We start from the raw sequence: 19,740 nt of genomic DNA, 5'->3' as shown, positions 1-19,740 counted from the left end.
TGTTCGAGACACTTTATGACATGTTCATTCCTAGAAATTCTTTAAAAAATATATTAATACTTTGAGATGCATACATAACATAACAATGATACTATAAAAGGGATCTCTCAGATTCGGATTTAAATATCGAACACATTTCTTGTATTACAAAATAACGTAAGCCTCCGCTGAGATAACGGTAGGGTCACATTCCTAGTAAACATTCCTAATTTACTGTCTTCATCGATTTCGGACCGGACGAAACAGTATTTTCAAAATTATTATTATTATTATTATTATTATTATTATAGACACGGTAGCCAGCATAGTTTGCAAAATCGCGATCCGGATCGTAGGATCGTACGATCCTACGATCCTAAGACCCAAAATCGATCCAAGATCGTGCAGAATCGAGTTTTGCAGCAGGATCGCAGCAGGATCGGTAGGATCGGTAGGATCGGAACAGGATCGGTAGGATCGTAACAGGATCGGAGCAGAATCGGAGCAGGATCGGTGGAAGCTTTAAGAGGTCATAACTTTTGACTCGGATTGAACCACGGGGCCTATAATATATCAAATCAAAGCTCGTTCAAAGATCTTTAATAAATTTCAAAGTTTATCCTTAACCACCCTATTTCAAACCCAAAAAATATTATTTAAATCATTTTCGGATGCCTAGATGATTTTATTTTTTATTATTATATTTTTTCATCTTGTTAGGGTTTTAAATTATTTAAACATATATTTAATTATTTTTGAGTTAGTTTTTTATCAATAATATTCATTCATTTCCCCCCCAAAATGATGAATTTTTTGATGTCTATTGTCTAGTATTGTGTGACATCAACCAATCTTTAGAAGATTATTTTCGACGTTCATATTTAAATCAAAGGATCCAATAACTTTTGTTATGTACGTTAGGTGCTTTATTGGCCTTTAAATTGGATCATCTTATAAACCAAGGAAATATTTTTGACGTTGAATGTGTTATTATTATTGTGTTAATAGAAATTTTATATTATTTCATTTTATGATATGAAAATATAAATATTATTACTATGTGAGAATAGTAGTTAAATTACTAGTTAATTTAAATTTGTACATGTAGTAATGTAATCTAAGGTGTTGAGTGTAAATGATTGCATATATATGCAAAATTAGTTATCTATTTATATGTAAATGAGTTTTTAAAGTATTTTTTCTAATTATTAATCATGTATGATAAGATTTTAAGGGTTTTTGGTAGGATCGTACGATTCTACGATCCGATCCTGACCGATCCGATCCTGACCCTAAATCGATTCTACGTAGGATCGCGATTCTACAAACTATGGTAGCCAGTAGCTTGCTTGGTTGGATGGGCGGCACGATGCTCGCCGAAGCTCACCTCGCTGCCAGATTTCTTCCTTCGAATCCTTCTGTCCGCCCTCCTCGCCGCAGCAATCCCACCGCCACAAGCGTTTCTTTCCGTCGGGTTTCCACGAGGAATCCCTCCCTTGAAGCCCTCAAGGATCGCCTTATCCGCCTCGCCGACTCTGGCCGCATCGACGATGCCCTCTCCACCCTCGACCTCATGGCCGACCGCGGCATCCCCGCCGACCTCGTCTCCTACTCTGTCCTCCTCAGGTCCTGCATCCGCTCCCGGGACCTTCGTCGCGGCCGCCTCGTCCAACGCCGCCTTCTTGACTCGGGCCTCCAGTTCGACTCTGTTGTCACAAATTCCCTCATTTCTCTCTACTCCAAATGCGGGGAGTGGGAGGCTGCCCTTTCCATATTCGAAGAAATGGGGAGCAGAAGAGACGTCGTGTCGTGGACCGCACTCGTCTCTTATGCTGCCCAAAACGGTATGCAAGGGAGAGCCATCGCCATGTTCTGCCAAATGCTTGAAACTGGAATCATCCCCAACGAATTCAGCTTCTGTAGCGTGATTCAAGCTTGCTCTAAGTCAGAATACCAGTGGATTGGATGGGCAATTCTAGGTTTTGTGGTAAAGATGGGATTTTTCTGGTGGGACGCATCGGTTGGTTGTGCTTTGATAGACATGTTCGCTGAGAATGATGACTTGTTATCCGCCCGCAAGGTGTTTGATGGAATACTTGAAAGGAACGCTGTTGTCTGGACTCTAATGATATCCAGGTATGGACAGCACGGGCGTGGTAGAGATGCACTTGACTTGTACCTGGAAATGATTCTTAGCGATTTCGAACCTGATCGTTTCACGCTAAGCAGCGTCATTTCTGCATGCAGTGACTTGGAGTCTTTGGAATTTGGACGGCAAATGCATTCTCAAGCCATTAGGTTAGGATTGGCTCATGATGCCTGTGTTGGTTGCACCCTTGTAGACATGTATGCAAAATGCTCATTGATGGATGACTCCAGGAAAGTTTTTGATCGAATGGATGAACACAGTGTCATGTCATGGACCACAATTATCTCAGGCTATGCTCAGAGTAGCATGCATGACGAAAAGGCAATTGAGCTTTTTATCAATATGATCAATGGAAGTGTTCGACCAAATCATTTCACTTATTCCAGCATCCTCAAGGCCTGTGCAAATCTTGCGGATTCGCAGGTGGGGCAGCAAATACATGCCCGAGTCATCAAATCAGGTCTAGCATTTGTAAATTTTGTAGGAAACTCTTTGGTCAGCATGTATGCACGATTCGGAAGGATGGAAGAGGCCATTAGAGCTTTTGATTCATTGTACGAGAAAAATGTGGTTTCCTGTAATGCAATAGCAGATGGATGTGCTAAGAATTATAACTATGAACAAGCAATTGAGGTTCTCTATCAGATTCAGAGTATGGATATGGGTGCCAATGCATTTACCTTCGCGAGCCTGCTGAGCGCAGCGGCAAGTATTGGAATGCTGAGCAAGGGCCAACAGCTCCATGCCCAGTTATTAAAAGCAGGACTTCGGTCGGACATGGGCATTGGTAATTCTCTGATATCTATGTATTCAAGATGTGGTAGTATAGATGATGCTTGCCAAGCTTTTGGTGAGATGAATGATCACAATGTGATTTCATGGACTGCAATGATAACTGGTTTTGCTAAACAAGGGGATGCGGATCAAGCCCTTAAATTATATCAGAATATGGTGTCTGCAGGTGTTAAGCCAAATGCAGTAACCTATGTTGCTGTTTTGTCTTCTTGTAGTCATGCAGGTTTGGTTGAACAAGGATGGGAACACTTCCATGCAATGCAAAAGGACCACAGGGTTGCTCCGACAATGGAGCACTATGCCTGCATGGTTGATCTGCTCGGCCGATCAGGTCTTTTGGAGGATGCTTTTAAGTTCATAAATTCCATGCCTTTAAGAGCTGATGTCTTGGTGTGGAGGACACTGCTTGGTGGTTGTAGTGTGCATGGGGACATCAGGTTGGGAGAAATTGCTGCCAAAAGAATCTTGGAGTTGGCTCCAGAGGACCCAGCAGCCTATGTCTTGCTCTCTAATATGTATGCCGAGGTAGGTAGATGGGAGGATGTAGCAACTGTTAGGCATGCTATGAAGGAGAGAAATCTTAACAAAGAAGCTGGATTGAGCTGGATAGAAGTAGAGAACATCATTCATAAGTTTCATGTGGGAGATACTAGTCATCCACAAGCTCAGAAAATCTATGCCAAGTTGGACGAATTGTTTGCTAGAATCAAGGAAATGGGTTATGTGCCAAACACCAACTTTGTTCTTCATGACATAGAGGACCACCTGAAGGAACAATACCTACTTCAGCACAGCGAGAAGATAGCAGTTGCTTTTGGTCTCATAAACACATCGGGTCCCAAGCCGATTCGGGTATTCAAGAACCTTCGTGTCTGTGGAGACTGTCACAATGCAATTAAATGCATATCAAAAGCCACTGGAAGAGATGTTATCTTGAGGGATTCTAACCGTTTTCATCATATTAGGAACGGGGAGTGTTCCTGCAATGACTACTGGTGAGATTTACAAATTTTATCTGCTCACAAGTTGTGTTTAAGTGAATCAGCATTCAGGTGGCTGGAATTCCTCGAGACAATGAAGAGTCCCAGAACACCATCAGCATCACAGTGACATTGTCAAAACTCCCTCGACAAATAGCAAGCCTTGCGAGCATGGCAGCAGCATATCTGACAGAAGAATGAGACACCCCACCAGTAGTCTAGTACCATTATCAGAATCAGATGGCTTCTCTTCCAGGTATTTCTTTATCAGTCTGCACGCCATGCCACTTGATATCATATCCCATAACCTGTCGCTCGCCAGGATAAGGAATTGGTCTTCCTCAGAGCATTCAATCACCATGAATTCAGGTTCAGCGCTGACATAAGGCTTTCGAACGTAGTCTCCTGCATGCATACACGATAACGATTATAACTGACCGTGTCTGAGTACATTGAACATTGCCAAAAGGAACAATAGAAATATGTTACGTACCAAAGGACCTAGAAATGGACAGTATTCCCAAGACACGAGGACAGTCCCAGTACAGGACTTGTCCTCCCAGAGCTTCTACTCTTTCTGAGCTCCTCTCGTTTGTCGGGCTACTTTAATGGTAGATGTTCAAACACAATGTATAAAATAATTTATTTTAAATGGTCCAAAAATTTTGGTAGCTATAAAATAAGGAAAGAATGCCATGAATGAATGGATAATGCCATGATACTTCGTGTTGTATTCTATAAGGGGATCTTAGGCTCAAATCATGGGACAGCAAGGGGAAAATATAGTGTTCTTTAAGGCTGTCAAAGGAATTTTGCACTTCATTCTTTCTACGATGAACAGGCATTCCATTAGATAGACATCAATGAGAAAAAGTAAGCACTAGAAAAAACGGTACTGCTCTGATGTGAGTAGGCAATCCATTATACATATATGCATGAGGAACCGTGAGAAGTATAGGCATTAGAGAGTTCACCACGTGTTGACGTGTGGTATCGAGCATCAATGATTTATCTTCCTTAACATAATATGGGAATGGACTCTGAGGGGCACCTGGAGTGAGTGTAATCACCTTTTTACGACAGTTGTATCGAGCAGCAAACTTTACTAGATCAATGAGTAAGAACCTGCAAACTAAAAAAAATTACACTAGAAGAGATAGAGGTGATTCAGTGGAGTATACCAAGAAAGCAATGAGCATTTTTTTTTTTTCCTTAATAACTGAATGCAGAATTGATCGACCTTAATAGGGCAGGGTCCAGAAGAAAAAACCCAGAACTACTTGGATACATACACATTCAACAATACATATTTACATTCTTGATATGGAATGGGCACAGGTACAAACTAGAAACACTATGCCAACTGTGGCATGGCTAACTTCTATATTCAAATTGTATGTGGAAATGCTATATTTGTATACTTGCAAATGGATATAAATTGACTGTATCTATATTTGTGTGCTAGATTTATCCAAACATAGTTGCTACAAATAAACAAAACAAATTTGTATTAAAAATGATAACCAAACGTCGAATACTATGTTTCAGCTGATCCCTTAGGTAATTCAGTTGCATTAAAAAACTTAACAGAATAGTGTGTAGCTTGTTAGCTTCTTTTTTAAAAATCAATATTATCTAACATCCGTTATTTCTGGAATTGTTTGAATTGCGACAAAAAAATATTCTTTGACGATTTCTTCTTTACTTCTTTTGGGTTTGATTTGCTCATTTTGCTTTAAGGATCAATATTACATTTTCCAAAATGAAGGAATCATATTACATATCACTAGGATGGTTTCATCATCATCTTATTACTTTCCACAAGCTGATTTTGTCTCAACTACTAAGATCAACTTCATTAGCCTATCCCTCCTTCGAACTGCATCAAAATATATTACTAGGAAAATTCAAAACTCCTAAATCATTTTTCTTTCTGTTAATGAGAAGCTTCTTTGGTCCCCTTCTTCTATTCCTCAAACCTTCACTGTAAATTGATTCAACTCGTCTTATAATATGTTCATGTTTGTTATTGAACATAACTATACAATCTCTCGGATGACAAAATCCATTTTTTTTATCTTAAGGGGCATAGGATGGACCCTAACTTTGCCTTATAATCTTCTATTGGCTTAAGGGTAGTTCACTATTTTAACTGCTCATTCTCTAATTTATTAATTATATTTCATTGTTAAATAATGGATCCCAAACTTCCAAAACATCTATGAAGTCTTTTAGGAATTCCATGTCCATTCATCTTGATATTCATTCTAAATTCTACCTAATTTTAAAAACTCTAGTTTCTAAAATAAGGCATGAAGAAACTTGTATTTCAGAGTATAATAATTCATAACGCAGAAGAAGAAGAAGACGTCGAAGGAAGAAATGGACCTTCTGATCGAAGGACAAATGCATAGCCACCCCGCCACGGGAAAGCATAGAGTCGCCACAGTTGGCCACCCACAATAATCCACTTCTTGGTCACCATTGACGCCACCGCCGTCAACTCCATTGTTAACGTTCCGCAAGTATACGGATACGTCGTCAGTAATAAAGAAAGATATCGTATCCACAGGGATTGGTTATAATCACTAAAGATATCTCAACACGAATTACTTAAATAACTAATCAATTGATTTATAAAAGCTAGGTGTAACTATAAAAAGTAAAATATAGAAGTAAAAGCATAGAAACAGGGATAAGGGCTATGATAAAAGGATGTTCTAGGAGTTTTGATTTCTTTGTAATGTTATTCAATGCAAATGATCTACCAAATATTATTCCTCAATTGTCCATCATTTGTAGAAGGTTGTCAATTCTTTCTTACAATAGACAATCGATTGAGGACTAAAATTTATATCTAAATATAATCAATTAGGAATGATTCCTATGATGTCTTTACACGGGCTTGCCTGTCACGTGCGTCCCTCGGATAATCAACATAGAAATGCATTACTTCTCAACCCATATTAAGATATAAAAGATTAATGCATACAATCTATCCTACCCCCTTGAATGACCTTATTTCACCTTCAAGATTATCCCTCAATCGTCCATACACGAGCTTGTCTGTCACGAACGTCCCTCGGATAATCGAATGAGGAATTACCTCTACAAGATCCATAAGATACCCAAACATTTAATCAAATATGGTAATTAAGTCCAATCACAACAATTCACACAAGATCAAATGGATACAAACAAGACAAAATCATAGAAATAGGAAATTGGCAAATCCACAAGAGTTTACATCAAATCATATTACAAATACTCCCTCCATCCTAGAACAAGGAGATCTAATCCATAGAACAAGAAAAGAAACCCAAAGACAAGAAGATCTTAAGCATCTTGATCCCAAAATCCAAGAAGAGAAAGGGAAGAAAAGCTTATCTACAATGAAGAACGGTCTTCAGATCCAATCCTCGATCTCGGAGTCGATTCGTTGAAGATCCGCCCTTAGATCCCGGAAAATCCCTCCAAGAAGGTGAGGAATCACCCCAATCTTGTTCTCTCCCAAAAGGAAGAACTCCCCTCTTCAAATGGTGAAAGAAACCCTTATATAGAGCAGAGATTTTGGGCACCACACGACCTCGAGACCTGACCGTGTGTGAGACATGACCTAGGTCACTCTCTTCACTGCCCATCTCACACGGCCTTGTGATGCACACAGCCGTGACATGTTCTGCCACTGTCATCCTTGCACGACCGTGTAGATTTACATGGCCTGCGCTGCCTCCAGCTCTAGAACTCATGCACGGTCGTGTTTGGGACACGACCATGGCTTGTTTGGCTTCTGGGAAAATTGCACGACCGTGTCTGGGACACGACCATGTACTGCTTTGGCTCTGCAAGGCTTGCACGGGTGAGCATCACCACACGGCATAGGTCAATCTACTAGACATGGTCGTGTGACACTCCAAGATGGTGTCTTCCTCTTTTCGTTAGCTTGCAGATTTGGTCTCGATCACAAATTCTTCTCTAAATACGACTCCTGTGTACAGAAAATGCACAAAAGCAGATCTTCGAACAAAAAGAGTAAATATGCTAAAAACAAAGCTGGAAGTACGAAAATGTATAGACAAAGCATACGCAAAATATGTGAATGTGCGTCAAAACATGCTAAACAAGTGTATACAATCTACGCACATCACCTACCATTCCCAACTGTAATTCCTTGGGGTTCTGCATAACCTCCGCATCCACCCTGGCGAACCCCGCAACCATTTCCTGCTTCCACATCTCCACTGCTTCCCCCTCGCCAGTGGCCTTATGGCGCCCCACCTCATTCTCCATTGGGCCTGCAGCTAGCCCCATTACCGCCACCGTCGCGTCCTCCACGTTCTTCCGTCGCCCCAGTAGCGACACTAATCCGTACGCCAGGCACCGCGGGTCCGCCGCCAGCCATGACGTCAGAGGTGCCGGAGCCGCGGCATCGGCAGCACACCCTTAGTTTCACGGGTACCGACATTCGCGAGAGGAGGAGGTGAGACGGTGGAGCAAGAGGCGTTGGCGCAGATCTGTTCCGATGGGTTTAGGACGACCTTGGATGCACGAACGAGAGCGCAGCGGCGCCGGTAGCAACGACAGAGCGTTAGAGTGGAGTGGTCGTCGGTGGCCAGATTAGGGGCAGACGCTTCCATTCTGAAACACTTGCGGTGATGGTGGAAGATTCAATAGTGACGCGGGCGGGGGTGGAGGTTGGGGCTGACCGGTGTGGAAAAAGAGAAAGGAAAGGAGAAAAGAGGCAAAGCCGATGAGTTAAAAAAAAAACAGAGAACAAAATTTCTCCAAAAATATTCTAAATTAATTGATTTAACTCTTTAAATTTGATTTGATTTTAATTTAACTGTATCAAATTAAAATAATTTTGATTTAAATAAATAAGAAGATAAATATATTATTGGCCGATAACATTATAGTTATTAATTTCCTTTAGGTGAGGTTGGAGTCCACCCTAATCCACGAGCCACCCTTGGGTGTATGTCATTGGCTTTTTATAGTAGGGAAGAGGACGAGGTTGTTGACACGTCGAGTCCATGGCTATGCCTACTACACCTGGACAAGTAGAGGCACCACGCCACATCCTGCCATCGAATCGCCCTAGAAGTCAACGTATGCCTGACGCGCGAGCCAATCCATCGACGAGAGTTATCGACATGCCGAATCACGAGGTGAGTTGTACAAGGCCGGAGTAGAGGTGCAAACAAAGCAGCTCAAAAAATATATATGATATTTGAAACTTTAATTCGAAGCTCAAAAATATAAGTAATTTTGATTTGAGCTCAATTCGAAATAAAATTTAAGCTCGAGTTTGATTGGAATTGTTCGAACCTTAATTTCAATATATTTAAACTATAATTTGAAATGACTTAAATTCAAATTATTCAAACATTAATGCGAATATATTTAAGTTACAATTATATAAAAATAATTAAAATTCGATTGAAGTTCGGCTCGCGAGTGATTCATGAACAATCGAATAAAATATTATGGGTTCAAACTCGGTTGAAAAAATTATCAAACATGTTTTGAGTTCAGTTCAAATTCGATAATTTTGAATACAAATCAAATATTTTTCGAACCAGCTCGAAAAGCTCACAAACTAACTTGATTTGTTTGCACCCCTAGGCCAAATGAAAGATAGATTCGTGTTGAGATGGACGGTGGAAGGAGAGGCAGACAACGGTGGTTGCACTGAAGTGGACGCGTGGGGGCACATGCGGGGCACCATCACCATTTCCATCCCGTACCCAACAGGACCGTCTCAACTAGTTCTGAGGGACCGTCTCAACTAGTTTTGAGGACCTAAGTAAAATTTTAATATATTTTTAAAAAATATTATTAATTTATTTTATATATAATTTATTTTTTAAATTTTTTAGATAAAAAATTATTTAAAATTTTATATTTAAGCTTGATAATAATTTTATTCGCTGGATAAAATTATTAATTTATTTAATTTTTCATAAGATATTATTAAACATAAATAAAAATTTATTGATTTTAATTTAAAAATTTTTTTTCTGATGATATTATATATTATATTAACAAATATTATTAGTAGTATTTTATAAATTATTCATGCATTAAAAAAATATTTTTTAATATCTTTGATTTTAATTTAGATTTATTATTTCTATTTTTTCTAAAGCATTATCTTCCGACAAAAATTTATGTGATTTTTTATTTAAATTTTCAATTGATTCTTTTAAATTTTTATTTAATATTAATAGTAAATCTATATAGTTTACATTTCTTTTATCGAATAATATGTTTTTAATATCCAAAATCAATTTAATATTAAAAAAAATAATATACTATTTTACATCAAATCGAATGCATAAAAATTTTTACTTTATGTACGAAGAAAGAATACGGAGATAGATTATCAGTGGGGAAGGAAAATAGCGTCCTTTGAGAACATCGTAAACAGAGCATAAGAAAGAGGAGAAGGAGAAAGACACGAGTTCATGGAGTGAAACAGAAAAAAATAGAAGAGTAGAAGATTATTGATAATTATATATATATATATATATATATATATATATATATATATATAAAAGGAGAAAGACACGAGTTCATGGAGTGAAACAGAAAAAAATAGAAGAGTAGAAGATTATTGATAATTATATATATATATATATATATAAAAGGAGAAAGACACGAGTTCATGAAGTGAAACAGAAAAAAATAGAAGAGTAGAAGATTATTGATAATTATTTTATATATATATATATATATATATATATATATATATATATACCGGTAAAAGATATAAATTCCACGAATAATCTCAACTTAGAATAAGTATGCTTGTCCTCCGCACAGGATTGGTTCTATTCAGCAGAAAAATCGGGCTCTGCTGGCTTCTGCAATAACATCAATGTGCATGCCTTGTTGCTCTTGTGCCGCCTCAAGTTACGCAGAACATTGGTTGCAAACCTCGAAGCATACAGCGCCGCACCAAGGCTTGGAGAAGCAGCAACATCACTAGCCACCATTGCATCATGGAGATTACTTTCCTCTTTCTCATGTAAAGCATCTTCGAGCTTCTTTTTCGTGTACCTCCGCCATGCTGCCTGTATAAAGCAGGCTGCCCATGTCCTCCATTGCTGCGAATGGAATCGGAACGTGTGCTGCAGCTGCTTGCTGTGCAGCCTTCTGAACTGGGATGCGACGAACTTGAGATCGTCGGCCATGAGAGCGAAGGCTTCCACTTCGGACAGGGTTTTGACTGTTCTCGTGGAGATTGGGAGGCTGGTTATGGAGGTCGGGTCCAGGGCCCAGGTCAGGAGCTCCTCGCCACAGAAGTCTCCTGCCGTGAGATAATCTGAATTGAAAAAGCCGGTCCTTCCGCCGTCGGTGGTGGTGCTCTCTAGCTTCCCTCGCATGATGAAAAGCATTTCATTCACTGGGTCTCCTTCGCGGCAAATGCAGCTGGACTCGGTGTAGAGAATGGGTTGCAGACGGTCGGACATGGCGTCCATGAGTTGATCGTCCATTTTCTCAAACATAGGAACCTACATGGAGGATGAGCGTCGTCACTGGTAAGGAAATCCCTTAAATTAAAACTATTATTTTTCAATAAGCAATAAACATACGAGTAAAGATTTAAACCAGTGAAAAGGCTTTCAACATGCGCGTGAACTGAACTTCAATTTGAGAAGTAAACTAGAAAGAAAGTTCAAATTTATACCCGCTTGAGAAGTGATAAGCAAAGGTGGCGCTTTATATCCCTTCGAAGGTCTTTAGGAAGGTTTTGAAGGAGATGCTTCTCATCTACTCCTCTTGTTTCTTGCCATTTATACTGCTCATAGCGGCTTATTCGCTCCTTCAGGCTTTCAGGAAGCAACCTATGAGACATCCATTGTTCTGCATCTCTCCTTTTGATTCTCATTTCTTCTATCCTCACTGCAGCTGATTGTAGATATGTCTGCGATGTACAAAAGTTGCTGTGGATGCAATATATGATATATTTTGTAATGGGATGAAAATAAATGGAGAATTTCTTTATTCCTTCGACAATTTGTTATCAATCGCCACACCACTAATCCTATTAAATAGATATAAGGTGACTAATATGACTCAGACAACTTTTGAAATAGAGATCTCTCAGTAAATGATTTAAATATAATTAAACAGGTTTTTTTTTTCTAGACTCTATTTAAATATAATCTTTAAACGTGCATCCCAAGCAAAATATTAACATTTACAAAAAAATTGGAAGGGACATGCAAAAATATTGACTATTTGGTTATATGTCTTTCAGTACTCAAGTTGTATCACCTTTTTATATGAAATGAAATGAAATAATGTAAAACGAAAGCAAACATCAACATGCTTACTCATCTAATGATAAATTGGAATTTTTTTGTTAATGTTATTACTGACTTAATGTGAACAAAATAATATTGCTTTTTGTTGTGCATAGTTGATTTCTTGCAGGAACTTCCTCAACCATCTGGTAGGCAATCCCACCACATATTCTGCCTTACAAGCAGAAGTGCAACAATTTGCTATTCTTTTGATTAGATTTTCATCCCAATTTCTATCCAAATAGCTAACAAGTAGAAATTTATTAGTACATGAGTGCAATAATCATGATACTTTGACGTACTATTTTGACAACTTTTAGTTGTCAAAATTACTCACTATGCAGTGCCATATAAGTATTTGACCTCGTTCAAGTTAAGTGTTCTATACCAGTTAAGTTGGTAGAACATGTACAAATTGTGCTGCCTAAAACTTAAGCTCTTGACTAACAAGGCAGAAAAATAATATTAAACTGAAAGAATATTAACTCACCTTATTAACTCAAAATAAGATCTAATTGACTAAGAAAAATCCTATTTTATCTCTAAAGTTATAACTTGTAAAGGGATTAATTTCTCTTAAAACTATAAGAAACTTTTTAACAACCCCTAGAAATTAAAATCATACAGAACTTTTAAACTCTAAAATTTAAAATGAAATTTCTAAATTGATCCCTAACTTTTGAACTATCATTCACCCTTACCAAGGACAACTTGACCTATGTTGTACTGGCTTCTTAGATCTAAAATTTGTTTCATGGAAAAAAAATACTTGTATGTTTGCTAAGAACACGCCCTTTGGTGGTTCCCATGAATGTGTCTGCCTCTCCCACTAAGCACCATACAAATAATAAAATTCCTGTCATAATATGACATAAAACAACACCACTCTGTAGATGGTTTAGAAAAAGGACTAGAACTTTGGAAAGTTTCAGCATGTATTTGCAAAAGGTGATCCTCGTATCTTATGTGATATAAGGAAGAACTCTCTTGCTATTAAGAAAACAGAATGAAAATCCAAAGCATAAGAAGCATTGAGAAGTAGAATATCATACCTGCATATTGCCAATTAGAAGTGCAAAAAGAACTAAACCAGAGATGGAAACAAAAACTGCAAACATAATCTCCCATATGAAAGTGCTTGTTTGAAGGTTTTGTCCAAGAGAACTGCAAAAATATCAAATCTTAGCCACAAGAAACATTATTGGATGAAAAATCATTTTGATAAAGTCCCCCCAAAGAGGAAATTATGTATCTATTGAAGAGAGAATTGGCATATGCTAAATTGTTCATTTAAGTGAAGAGCAACTGGAAGGAAACATATGTAACATGTAACCATATATAGAACAATTGATTCCGTCAATCATAACCAAGTTGAGTCATAACAATTTGTACAAACAAATGAAACTTGCAAAGGAAGAATGAATAATTACTCATGTAGTACAATATCAATGATGCAGATCATTTATGGTGTTGCTAAGGACAACTGGAGGAAAAGAGAAATAAAAACCTGTCAACTATTGTTAGGTTTTGCATAGTTAAAAGAAAGATAATTATAGAAATCATTAATGCTTTGTGGTCTTTTATTAGGAGTTGATCACCTCCTGAGGAGCAGATAAAAGAGAGACAAAGAGAGAGAGAGAGAGAGAATGGCAAACGAATTTACATGGTAAAACAATGAATTGCCTTGGCCCATGACCACAACGTGCCCTCTATATAATTTAAATACTAATACAAATAATGCAGGTAGTTCAATGGTGGAATAAGATCCACTAACTGACCCAAAATTGTTGAGACTTATAGCTTGTTGTAGTAGTAGACTGTAGTAATTCAAGTAGTCAATAGCAACTAAAATCTAGATTCAATTGCAGAATAAACAACATATGCAAAGTAGGAGCTAGATCCCAGGTGCAACAGCACTTGAATCTGCATATTGTGTAGAATCAAGCTCCACATTTCCCATCAGCGTTGTACCAGTAGAGAGAATAAAAACTATTGAACTGTCAAGAGGAATAATTTCAAATAATCAGCAAAATCATTCAGTAAAGATAAGCATGGAGTAACATAGTTATTCTCAGTCACTTGAGCTAAACAACAGTTGCCAGTTAAACAAAGGAGAGGGAAAATATCAAGGATGCATTTCAAAGTTCTGCATTGATGTAATACCTTAGATTTTGGAGCCCCCACCAAAAGCAATAAAGAAACTTCTCCAGGAACTTTTTTGATTGAACAACATTTTGAAGAGCTGGTAGATAAATTCCAAAGTCAAATTCAGTTGCATTGTCTGGAGTTATAGGGCAAAGAGTTTCTAAGAAACTATTTTTCTGGCTGTTTGCTTGTCCACATACTAAAAAGTCAGTTACGCAATCAGACTCTAGTGCACAAGCTTTTCTCCAACATGTGTTTTCACGTTCTATAGAAAGTAAATACCATAACGCTCCCAATATCTACAAGAAAAGGAAGGTTCACATCAGGAAAAGTTAAGTTCTTTCAAGTACAATGAATATATATAGCTATAGCTTTGGCAAGTTATTTCTGTCATATGCAATAAGTTTTTTTATTAAAAAATATTATTATTTAAAAGAAGAATGGTTGGACATACAACATTTAGGAAAGTGTAGCTCCTTTTTAAGTTCTTCAACTACTAAGAATTATTGTCTCATCGGACTCTTCAGGTGATTGGAATTAGCTTAGCTAATATTTGTAAACTATGAAGAATATAATAGGCTAATAGGTTAATAGTATAGCAGATTTAGTCCCACATTGATTGTCATATTATTTATTTATTTTTAAAGGGCTTAGTTGTAATTTCTAAAAATAGTTTTTGCAAAACGAAAACCCAAACCCTATTCCTTATCTCTCCTATGTGTTCTTCAACTTTCACACTAACCCTCAAACCTCCCCCCGCCCGTGTTGCCACTGCCGTCGTCGCCCATGGCATTATCGTAGCCTCGTGACATCAAAGTACTTGTTGAGATGTATGCATAGTACTGATGGAGTTTCTTCAAATGTATACATTTAGTTAGTTTAGTTAGCTATTGTTTATATTTTTGCTGCGAGACTATCGCAATTCAAGTGCGGTGAGCAAAGTTAATTTCATGACAAATGTAGCTCATGTGCGATGTAACAATGATACTTCTAGATTTAAGATTTTATAGTGTCTTATATATACACACCTATACATGGTTATCTCATTAGAATGCAGTTCAACATTTCCCCATTCCCGAACTTAAAGTTATCCATAAGTAACTTAATCTACGAAATAGTTTGACATCAACAGTAAGAAAGCTTAGAGACTAAGTTCAAAGATTTAGCTAAGACTAGCACAAATTCAAAATCAACATGCAGCAAAAATAAAAAATGGCACATTGTATACACTCACATGACTTGCAAGCATATAAAGTAAAAGGTTAAATGCAGCTCCAGCCCATGCTGTTTTGGCGATTATGCCAGAGGACCTTGTAACTTCAAGATACAATGGTATGATCCGAATAAGTCTTGGGAAATACTGAAATATGACTATATAAACTAGTACATTCTTTGCATTCAAAAGTGCCGATCCTTCAAGTTTGGGCACTATTATCAGAATAACCATCTGTGTAGAAAAGAAAATGTAATTATTGTAGCATTGTCAAAGAAATGAGACTTTGAGAATATCTATTTACGTTGATAAAATTAAAATACAAGAATTGAACAAGGAAACTTTTGGATGTGCCCTACACTTTGATGGAAAGATAGTTGCAAGTCATATGAACTATAGAAAGTTGAACCATTTGTATGTAGGACACTCATTTTCAGTTGATTGCTCCATTAGACTTCAAATTTTCCCACAAGTTCTAGGAGCCCCTCGAGGAGCCCCTCGAGGAGCGTGGACACACTAGAGATGGCTTAAGGTATTTCAACTACTTAAGAGCGTCATATACTAATAACAAGTTACTGCTGCATATACCTTGAACTAACCATACAGGGGCAAGTACAGTTCTAAAACTATTGTTACATTTTAAAGTTACCTACATATTTAAAAGAAAAATTACAGTATAGCAACTAAATATTTGATATTACATGTATTCCCTGATATGACTAATCCAAGACATTTAAAATAATCAAAAACATTCATAGTTTAACTTAATCAGGATGAAGATTTACTAATGTGTAACATGTACTAGTTAATAGTACCTCAAGTGCAATACCTGCGGAAGTGGGAGAACAGCAAGAATGTCAATTATGAAATATGACGATAAATATCTTTTGGCTATTGCTGAAAAATCCTCAATCAAAACTCCCCTTCCAAATACCCTAGATGAACGAGCAACGAAACCAGTTCGAAATTGGAAAATTATATGGACTGCATAGAAGATATCTGTGAAAAAACGCAGTATGCAAGCAGCAATTTCCAGATTGTTTTGCAAATAAAGGCAATTATTGTCACCATCAATGACTGGAATGTAGAAAAACAAGGGGTCCACAGAAACAGCAACTATACAGGATATAACAAATATTTTATTCCACCTCTGAAGAAATGGTCCTTGAGGATCTAGAACTTTCCTTTTAGACTTTGGTTCTCGTTTAGATGATTCTGTTAAAAACTGAAAGAACTTTCTTATCCAATCAAAAGCTCTTTGAAAATTCAGGTTTATGTAGCTAAAACTACTTCTATTCTTTCTTCCTAAAAAAGCCTTATCTGAGTCCACAGATAGCTCTGAACTCCAGTCCCGAAACCTGTTTACAATGAAGAGATGACAATAAGATTGCGTATAAGAGTTCCATAGAAAAATTCGTACTGCATAACTAAATAAGTTATAATTTCTAACAATTTGACCGAAGAAGGTAAATTGGCAATTAGAGATTAAAACCAGGTAAAACATTAAAATAAATGGAAAAAGAATTAATTACAATTTCAAGATTCACATTCCTCTGACTGTCAAGAAAAAACTTGCAAGCATAGGATGTAGACCAGATTTCCTCTCAATGTCACTTACAATTTGCTTATGTGGCACACTGCATGACCTTTCTGAAACTCCCTAAAATATTAGTCTGCATCAATGATGCAACCATAAAATATGCACTTGATCTGTTTCTTTTTTTAAAAGAACATGAGCATTTCAATTTAGCGATGCCAATTGGATGCAGAAACAAAAGTTGAATGATTTAAGATTTCGCTTACATGTGTGACTCATGCAAAAGCTCTTTGGTCTATGGATGATGTGCAAAGTCAACCATCAGATAATTCATAAAGCTAAGAATAGAGCCAAAATCAAATTGCAAAGAACTTCAATGATATGAGATTAAATATCAACATAAATTGGGAGATTATTCATGGAACCTCTACATGCAATACCTACTATCTTAATATTCAGAGTGATCTATAAAAATGCTACTTTGTAAATTTTTGTAGTCATATTAGGATTTTGATAATTATAAATTTAGCTTTCAGCTTTAAGCTACTTTAAAATTTAAACTTTCCAGTTTCAATATGATTAAAATTTTAATCCAGATGTGGAAGTTAATCAATTTCCACAAATCCATAAAATCAATTTCAATGATACTTGAAATCATATTCATGTGAATTACTTTGTGAACCAATTAAAAAAAAAAAAAGGGCAGCTCGGTGTACGAAGCTCCTGCCATGTGGGGTTCCGGGAAAGGATCCATTGTACGCAGCCTTACCCTACTTTTTGCAAGAGGCTATTTTCAGGATTCAAACCCGGGACCTTTTGGTCACATAACAACAACTTTACCATTGCGCCAAGGCTCCCCTTCACTTTGTGAACCAATTAAGCGGATAAATCACATCTCCTTTTTTTGCTTCCCACTATTAACTCTAACTAACAAAAGTGCCTTCTTCATAAACTTGAGATTAAGTAGATGAAAAATGTTCAAGTTCGCATGGTCTAACATAAGCCTCATGAAGGAAATTAATTAACCGCCCTCATCTGTGTGATCAAATATCTTTAACTTGTTGTTGTTGTAAAAGCTCCATGGCCTAATTTGGAGTCTAGAACATGCATTACTAACAAGCCTAGCAATTGTACCCAATTTCTACTTGAGCATATTCACCATGTCTAAATTAGATCTATTTTGGCACAATTTACCATGGTCTCGTTCTTGCTTGGGACCATGTTATCCAAATGGATTAACCAACAATGCAGGATCTATGCAGGATCAATGTAGGATCTTGATACTTCTTTATAGCTTAAAAACTGAGGTCCAAGGAATTAGTGAGAAATTCACAAATGTCCTAAGAATTGGAAGTAGAGTGTGAGCACTAAGCTCTTAATTTCTTAGAAGTCTACCAACCTTGTAAAAAAATTATATTTATATAAGCACTACTATAGTAACATATATATTTAGATGCTCAAAAAGGATAGTTACCATATATAGATTGGCATTGCAAATAAAATAATAGCTTACCTCATGTATTTATCCTCCAAATGATCCATGACCTCAGTTTGATTATCATGCAGCGGGAGATTGAAATATACGTTTGCATATATCAATAAGTATCGCCTTATAGATTAGTTACCTGACAAATGCCTACCAACCATGAAAATAAAGACAAATCATAGAAATTTCATAAACGACTTTTTGTTGTGTCTATGTAAAAGCAAGACAATGAAACAGACAAACATCACTATTTGCAGTTAGCAAATGCCTGCACTGGTGCAGTACTAAGATTGAGAACTTAAGTAGTCAAGCATGACTTTTGAAAATTCAGAAAAGTCGAGATTCACACATTGAAGAGGAACATAATGGTGCACTTTTTTCCGCATTTAATTTTAACATAAACTCCGAGTTACGATGACGAAGAAACTAGACGGGAACAATTCGAAAGCTGGGGAAAAGGGAACGAGATCGAAACCCTCGCCAACTCAACCTTCACACAACTGCTACAATCATCACAAAACCAAGATCGAACCAACATTCAAACAAAGTGCACAACCAAAAGGGAGACGAAATCTGATCCAAACGAATTAAGAGGAACAACTCGCATACCTCCCGATCCGCGATGGAGGAGGAGGATTTTTCCCTCCAGGCTGGAGATTCATCTCCTCTGTTTCGACGGGAAGGTTGTTCACTACCAACGCATCCGCCAATTTTAAAATCTCGGAAACAGCTGTCACAGATTAAATAGGCAGAGAAACTTCTTGGATGCTTCCGGAGGACGTGGAGAGGCGGAGAGGAGCAAGAGGCAGGCCGTACCTACTGTCAGTCCACTATGCGACGGCCTAGGCTCTTTACGGATCCCCTCCAATTATGATTCTAACGATACTCTTACTGCCGACTCTTGCCTGTCGATCTATGATGTAACAACCTCTTTGGAGCACTTGTCCTTCCAAAATCATCTCGTCGATGGGGCTGTGATTGGTCGGTGTCCGAATTAGGATTATTTTCATTTAAATCCATCAAAATCTTGATTTTATTAATAACTATTGTTCATTTCTCCTCGTTATCAGCTTTGTTTTCATCGAGAAAGAAACATATTCATATGTTTCAATGAAGTTTAAGTTGCGGTGCGGTGCGGTGCGGT

General features: G+C 37.4%; 2 protein-coding genes across 5 annotated transcripts; one reads left to right on the top strand and one right to left on the bottom strand.

Annotated features, from left to right (window-relative positions):
- The first annotated feature begins 1,340 nt into the window (after nt 1-1,340).
- On the top strand, nt 1,341-5,245 carry LOC122025300 (pentatricopeptide repeat-containing protein At3g49170, chloroplastic-like). 2 transcript variants are annotated; one of them, XM_042584083.1, is made up of 2 exons: nt 1,341-2,115; nt 2,227-5,245. In XM_042584083.1, the coding sequence occupies exons 1-2, from the start codon at nt 1,349-1,351 to the stop codon at nt 3,920-3,922; spliced, it is 2,463 nt and encodes an 820-aa protein (XP_042440017.1). In that variant the 5' UTR covers nt 1,341-1,348; the 3' UTR covers nt 3,923-5,245. The 2 variants fall into 2 exon arrangements, with proteins under 2 accessions (XP_042440017.1, XP_042440016.1); XM_042584082.1 differs by having other exon boundaries at nt 1,341-4,159; nt 4,226-5,244.
- A 5,434-nt stretch (nt 5,246-10,679) lies between these two features.
- LOC122024045 (cyclic nucleotide-gated ion channel 1-like) lies at nt 10,680-19,348 on the bottom strand. 3 transcript variants are annotated; one of them, XM_042582549.1, is made up of 8 exons: nt 19,206-19,348; nt 18,624-18,746; nt 16,403-16,931; nt 15,595-15,807; nt 14,379-14,659; nt 13,268-13,379; nt 11,597-11,833; nt 10,680-11,420 (listed from the first exon to the last, which is right to left on the bottom strand). In XM_042582549.1, the coding sequence occupies exons 2-8, from the start codon at nt 18,650-18,652 to the stop codon at nt 10,737-10,739; spliced, it is 2,085 nt and encodes a 694-aa protein (XP_042438483.1). In that variant the 5' UTR covers nt 18,653-18,746; nt 19,206-19,348; the 3' UTR covers nt 10,680-10,736. The 3 variants fall into 3 exon arrangements, with proteins under 3 accessions (XP_042438483.1, XP_042438482.1, XP_042438484.1); XM_042582548.1 differs by having other exon boundaries at nt 18,624-18,735; XM_042582550.1 differs by lacking the exons at nt 18,624-18,746; nt 19,206-19,348 and having other exon boundaries at nt 16,389-16,521.
- Between the last annotated feature and the right edge of the window lie 392 nt (nt 19,349-19,740).

The sequence above is a fragment of the Zingiber officinale genome, chromosome 9B, assembly GCF_018446385.1.
Source record: "Zingiber officinale cultivar Zhangliang chromosome 9B, Zo_v1.1, whole genome shotgun sequence".
Taxonomy (NCBI): Eukaryota; Viridiplantae; Streptophyta; class Magnoliopsida; order Zingiberales; family Zingiberaceae; genus Zingiber; species Zingiber officinale.
The sequence above is the reverse complement of the archived record's forward strand: the minus strand, read 5'-3'. Positions and strand labels throughout refer to the sequence as shown.

What these genes read in the sequence shown, in the direction of transcription:
- LOC122024045 (XM_042582549.1), bottom strand. Translation starts at nt 18,652, where the DNA reads ATGGATCATTTGGAGGATAAATACATGAG. An exon ending in TTCTAATTGGCAATATGCAG is followed by an intron (nt 11,834 to 13,267) that starts GTATGATATTCT and finishes TGTACATCGCAG; the next exon opens with ACATATCTACAATCAGCTGC. An exon ending in GCTTATCACTTCTCAAGCGG is followed by an intron (nt 11,421 to 11,596) that starts GTATAAATTTGA and finishes TCCTCCATGTAG; the next exon opens with GTTCCTATGTTTGAGAAAAT.
- LOC122025300 (XM_042584082.1), top strand. Translation starts at nt 1,349, where the DNA reads ATGCTCGCCGAAGCTCACCTCGCTGCCAGATTTCTTCCTTCGAATCCT.